The sequence below is a fragment of the Strix aluco genome, chromosome 24 (assembly GCF_031877795.1).
Source record: "Strix aluco isolate bStrAlu1 chromosome 24, bStrAlu1.hap1, whole genome shotgun sequence".
In the NCBI taxonomy this organism is placed as follows: Eukaryota; Metazoa; Chordata; class Aves; order Strigiformes; family Strigidae; genus Strix; species Strix aluco.
This window is the reverse complement of record NC_133954.1, coordinates 9,942,226-9,948,225: the sequence shown is the minus strand read 5'-3', so window position 1 is coordinate 9,948,225 and position 6,000 is coordinate 9,942,226. Positions and strand designations below refer to the sequence as shown.

Here is a 6,000-nt window from a genome sequence, read left to right as displayed (position 1 = left end):
CATCACCCCCCCCCCCTCCCGCATGACCGTCCACGCACCCCACGGACCCCACATGCCCTGGAAGGGGCCCGGGGAACCACCGCACGCCCCCGGGGGTGAGGGGGGGCTGTGGCAGCACAGCCGGGGAGGGGGCCCCGGGGATCCCGCCGCCCCCGCGGGCCCCGCTGCGGGATGCAGCACCGGGATGCGCCGCTGCGGTTCCCCCCTCCCACCCCGTACGGGCTCACGGCGCCGGGGGTTGCGGGGGGGGGGAACGGGGGGACGGACGGCGGCGGCGCGCGCGCTGCCTTCATCCCCCCCTTTCCTCCTCCTCCTCCTCCTCCTCCTCCTCCTCCTCTTCCTCCTCCTCCTCCTCCGGGAGCGCGCTCGCCCAGCCGGGAGCGAGCAGCCGGCGGGAGGATGCTGCAAACGGCGGCGGAGCCGGGCGGCTGGGCAGGTAGGGTGGGCGGGGGGCGGGGGGGGGGCCCGGGCGCCCCCGGCACCGCCGGTCCGCGGGCCCCGGAGAGTTGAGGCCGTAGGAAAGTTGTCGGGGAGGGGGGATGCGGTGGGGAGGCACCGCGGGGCCGGGATGGGTGGATGGATGGAGGGATGGAGGGAGGGAGGGATGGAGGGTTGGAGGGATGGAGGGATGGAGGGTTGTCCGCCCGGGGGGATGCTCCGCTCTCCGCGCTCCCACCGGCGGCACAGGGAAGCGGGAAGCCCGACTGCGCAGCGCCGTGCACCGGGGGGGCGGCAGAGCCCCCGGTCCCGCTGACCTTCCCCGCGGGAGGTGTCAGGTCAGGAGGGAAACTTCCTCAGAGGAACTTTGCCGAGACCCCGTTGCAGCCCCTTGTCCCCTCGCGGGACCGTGGGACCCGTGTGGGTGTGCGGGGGGGGGGGGTGGTGGTGATGGTGGTGCCCCCCGAGCTCGTCTCTGCCAAGGCGTCCGTGCCATTGGGGTGTCCGGCGTGTGACCCCCCCGGGCCTGCGGTGGGCTCGGCTCTGCCGGCAGCGCCTGGGCCCGGGCAGGTTTGTCAGGGTGCCCACGCGCAGCCGGGGTGGGTGGTGGGGCCGTGGCCGTGTTGGTGTCTGTGTCCGTGGGTGGGTGACAGGGCCATGTCCGTGTCCGTGTCTGTGTCTGTGGGTGGGCAGCAGGGCCGTGTCCGTGGGCCCCCCCGTGCTGGTGGGGGTGTCGGGGTGCGCAGCACACCCAGCACACCCCACGGCTCGGCTGCGGGTGGAGGCACGGAGAGGTTTGTGTGGGAAATGGAGCTGTGGCTTCCCCGCCGTCCCCACAAGGGGTTCTCAGCTTTTAAAGAAAAGGACTTTTGCTGAAGCCTGACAAAAGCGCTTTCTCTGAGCGAGGTGGGCAGCGAGCGCAGGGTCTCGGGGCGGCTGGGCCTGGGGCAGAGCGGGGTCCCCTCCCCGGCCGCACAGGAGTGAAGTCGGGAACAGGAGCAGCACCCTCGCCCAGAAGGTCGCCCGCCTGCTCCTCAGCTTTGCCATTGCCTCGGACCAGCAGCGGGTTATTGCCGGAGCCGCGTGTCGGGGGGGTAGGGCTGGAGCTCTGCTCTGCCCCAGAGCAAACCCCGCGGATCCCGGGGCGCGGGACGTGCCTGTGCCTGCCCTCGGCAGCGCGGCGGCGGGGCTGTGGGCGCCGGCACGTGGGATGTGCGTGTGGGAAAACAACTTCTTGTACAGAATGGGAACTCCCAGCTCTCCTTGGTACACGGGGCCACTTTTTGTTGTCAGAGCAAAGCTCGAAAGTGCATCTTAAATACAGGAGATGATTCTGCCTGAAGGTAAGGGGGCTAGGGCCCAGCTCTGCACTCCGGGAGGCTGTAAGGGGTTTCTGGGTTAATTCACTGGCGTGAAGAGGATCAGCACCAGTTCTGTTGCCACCTCGCTGCTCAAGCTGCCCTATCCTGTGAGGGCTGGATGTGTCCCCAGGTCCTGTGCGAGCTGGCAGCACCCTGCCCTGAGAGGAGCGTGGCCGCAGTTTTCAGTGCAAGGGTGAGGCCGGAGCTGGCCTGGTGCTGCTCAGCGCTGCGCAAAGGTCGTCTCCATCCCTGTGATTATCTGGGGCGTCTGAGCGGGGAGCGGAGAGGTTTTGTGTGAGCTGCTGTGTCTGCGTGTGGGGCACGGTGCCTGAAAACAGCCTCAATGGGCAGCGCCGCTCTGTGTGACGGTCTGCGAATAAATGAGGCTCTGTCCCCGGCTGCCAGCCTGGCCAGGAGTTTCTGCAGCCAACACAAGTCAAATCCACCATCATTGGCTTTTTTTTTTTTTTTTAAGTGGCTGCAGGTGTTTTCCAATGGAGCCTCCAGCCCAGTGTCGGCTTCTCCAAGTGGTGTTTGTCACTTGGCTGAAACGGCTCCGTGGGGATGGGAGGGACCGTGCTGGTCCCTCGGTAGCCACCGCTGACGAGAAACTCTCCTGACATATGTAGAGTTCAGAGTCGGGCGGGTGATAACGTGTGCTGTGGGGCTTCTGCAGTCTCCTGTGTGCATTAAAAAATCGACTTGTATAACCTGGATGTGTCTCTTTGTATGTAAAAGTACAGAGCTCTGCCGCGTGTTATCGGGGTGGTGACATCACACCGAGCTGTGACTTCCTACTGCGCGTCTTGTGCACGAGCATCCCCGAGCTCTTGCACCGGTGCTCGGCTCGGCTCGGCTCTGGAGCGGGCTGGCCCTGCTGTCCCACTGTCCCGCTGTCCTGCTGTCCCGCTGTCCCGCTGTCCCGCCGTCCCGCTGTCCCGCTGTCCTGCTGTCCCGCTGTCCCGCTGTCCTGCTGTCCCGCTGTCCTGCTGTCCCGCTGTCCCGCTGTCCCGCTGTCCTGCTGTCCCGCTGTCCCGCTGTCCCGCTGTCCCACTGTCCCGCTGCTGCCGCTCAAGCGGTCGTTGGCTTTGGCAAAACCACCAGCCCCTGGTATGAATCGTTCCAGAGGTTGGTTTAATAGTCCCGAGACTGGTGGCTGGTGTCTTGCTGGCCTGGGGGCCTCATCCCCATCACTGAACCCTGCAGGGACACGTGTCCTGGCCACCACGGGTGAGGGTTGGTGGCTCGGCCACTCGGCAAAGCCCGATGGCGAACCCGTGTGAGGAGATGCCGTCCTGTGCGCTCGGGGCTGCCTCGCCGTCCCCCCCCTCCTGCCTGGCTTCTCCCATCTCCTTCCGCACAGAGGGGAGACACCCGGCTCGGAGGTGCTGAGTCTATTTTTGCTGGCAGGAAGGAGCATGAACACCGCAGAACCTGGGGCGCAAAACTGAACCGGCTGCGCAGCGCCATCGCACCCCGGGCTGCGGGGTCTCCCCTCCCGCCCGCGGCGCTCCCCGCCGGCTTGTGTCTGGGTACACCCGGGACGAGGGTCCCAGCAACGTGCTGCCGGGGCCGGGGCTGGGGCTGGCCGGGGCAGAGCTGCCCCAGCCCGTCCCGCTGCACCCTCCTGCTGCCTGTCCCCACGCGGAGGCCGGTGTCCCAGAGCGGAGCCTGGAGCGATGCTATTTCTGGAGATCTTCCCCTTGCTTTGGCTTTTATCTGGCATTTTTGGGGGGATCTACGTATTTCTACAAGTGCACAGTATAAGTCTGCTATCGAATAAACAAGGACCTTTGCACAGATACGCTCGATCGAGTGCTGAACGTGTTCATCGAGCTGCTTCACACCGCTGGGTTTCCAGGACTGGAAGCAAACCCGTCCTGGGAGCACGGGGCGCTCCCCAAAGCGCCATCGGAACAGAGAGCCCCTCTCGGAGCTCCGCGTCCCTCCAAGCTACTTTTCTTGTTTCTCAGCTCGATCGGGGCTGGTGTTTGAATTTTCCAAACCCAGAGCCCACGGTTCTGCAGCCCTTTAATCATTCCTAGGGAAAATAAAAATGCAAACATGTGCGCCCGGAGCAGAGTAATGAAGCCCATGAGGGTCTATTTGTCAATTTAGAAACAATATTGTGATGTACAAAGGCTGTTTCTTAGTCTGATGTTCTGAGATTGCCTCCAAAATAGTGTCATAATTTATGTGTCAGGAAGCCCCCATCAAGAATTATATCTGTGCTCTCAAGGAAATCCAGTCTGCGGCTGCATGGTAACAAGTGCTCGTTTTTTATTAGAACCACAACAATTTACTTGCAGGTTGTAAAAGGGAACTCGCTCTGCGGGCGAGCTGCCGGCGCCGGACACACCCAGGGAGGGTCCCGGTTCCTCGTGGGACGCTCGCCCGTGGGGAAAACCCCACAGATGCTGGTTTTTGACTTTGGGCAGCATTTCAATGTTCTCCCGTGGCCAAACTGCCGGGTGCCCGCCTGCCCCGAGCACCCCTGGCTTCGCAGGGTCGGAAGGCAGGGAAGGGTCCCCCCGCTGTCACAGGGCCCTTTATGGTTGGTTGGGTTTTTTAAAAAAACCACTACTTTTTTCCCCCTGCAATGTAAACAGGCTTTTCCCCAGAATGAATCCCCGGCGGAGTGCCAGGGAGAGGGGCCGGCGGTCTGAAGCTCTCGGGGCTGCAGGGCCCGGACGGGGCGACTCTGGGCTGAGCCCCCGTGCTGATGGGGGGGGGCAGCCGGGCTCTGGTGGGGGCTCCGAGCCCTCAGCACAGAACAGATCTGTGCTGCCTTGAAATGGGAACGTTCCTGAGTCGTGATTTTCCCTGACCTAATTATGGAAAATTTTTAATTAGTTGATAAGAAAGATCACTTGGAAATTGCAAGGGAAACATTTTGAGGTTAAGTCCTAATCCGTGCCCGTATCTGCCCGAAGACGGGAGCGGCTCCGGCTGCGCGAAACTGCCGCCGCGGGGTGCTGGGGGCCGGGGAGGCCGCGAGGCTCCTTCGGCCAACGGGCCCGATCCTGGGGGATGGAACCAGTCTGGGGGATGCTCGGTTTGGCTCCGAGGCCGGGCTGTCACATCACGCTCCCCAGGCTCCAGGCTCAGCTCAGAGATGCTTTTCCTCCGCAGAGGGGAGGCACCGGCAGGATGGGGGCTGCGGGGCTCCACTCGGCGCGGCCGCGGGCAGAGGAGGGTCTTTTGCCAATGTCCTTCTCGGCTCCCGCTGCCGGCCCAAGCCCCGTCTTGCTCCAGGACTCTGCTCCGTCTGAACGGATCCCCTGCACCTGCGGGTTTTCCTCCCCTCCCAGACCACGCGGACCCGGTGGTCCTGTGGTAGCCTGGGTGGCACGCACGCCCCGCTGACCCCCCAGCCCCGCTCCCAGCCCAGCGCGATGCATCTCTGAGGACGTGGGAGTCACCCGCTATCAGGGGGTCGAGGAGCCCCGGGGACCAGGAAGGATGAGGGGGGGGAGCTGTGGGGTTTATTGGCGACTCCTCCGCCCGCGAGCAGGACCCACCTCGGACCTGCCGTGCAGGGGACGAGCTGGGGCGTCTCGGGGGGACCGGGGGTGACGCAGCGCGGGGGACATGCCCCCGGCCGCCCGCCTGGCAGGGCTGAGCCCGGCGCTTTATTCCCAGTTTGGGTATTTCTGGCTCTGACGTCTGGTCGCTGGCTCTCGCTCCGCACTGGCGGGGGGTGAAGGAGCTGTTGAACGTGGGGTGGGTTCTGCCAGTGTAAGATCAGAGGCTGCTTCTCACCTTCCTTTCACCTCCCAGTTCTTTGAGACCTCTGCTGCCTTTGAACTGGGAAAAGTGCCGCAGCCCGCTGCAGCGGGGAGCAGCAGGTCACGTCTCTGTAAAACTGCGTGGCAAAGGGCCAAGAGCTTTTTGGGGTTATATTTTTCCTTTATCTGTTGGAGCAGGAGAGCGTGGCACCGGTGAGCAGGGCCTTGCAGGTGCCGCGGTGCTGCTGCCCCGGCCGAGCTGTGCCAGAGGGGCCGACGGCCACCAGCATCCAGCACCACCTCATCCAGCACCAGCACCGTCCCCTGCGCCCTCCGCTTTTAATCTGCGAGTCACAGCGATATAAAAAAGAGGATTGGTGGCTGAGAATGAGTATTTTCAAAACCAAGAACTGTGCTCTGGGACAGACAGAGGCCACAGGGCTGGCCCGGAGGACGTGATGTCGTGTCCCGGC

The 6,000-nt window shown here is 64.1% G+C and overlaps 1 protein-coding gene across 3 annotated transcripts in view; it reads left to right on the top strand.

Moving 5' to 3' along the window:
* Window positions 1-320: 320 nt before the first annotated feature.
* Window positions 321-6,000, top strand: part of ZNF385C (zinc finger protein 385C) — a 76,247-nt gene continuing 70,567 nt past the window's right edge. For 2 of the 3 annotated variants that reach the window (XM_074849292.1, XM_074849291.1), the window contains exon 1: window positions 321-436. In XM_074849292.1, coding sequence (XP_074705393.1) covers window positions 400-436 — 37 coding nt within the window. In that variant the 5' untranslated portion in view covers window positions 321-399. Of the gene's footprint in view, window positions 437-1,644; window positions 1,782-6,000 lie in introns of those variants that run through there. The other variant, XM_074849293.1, reaches the window with a different exon arrangement.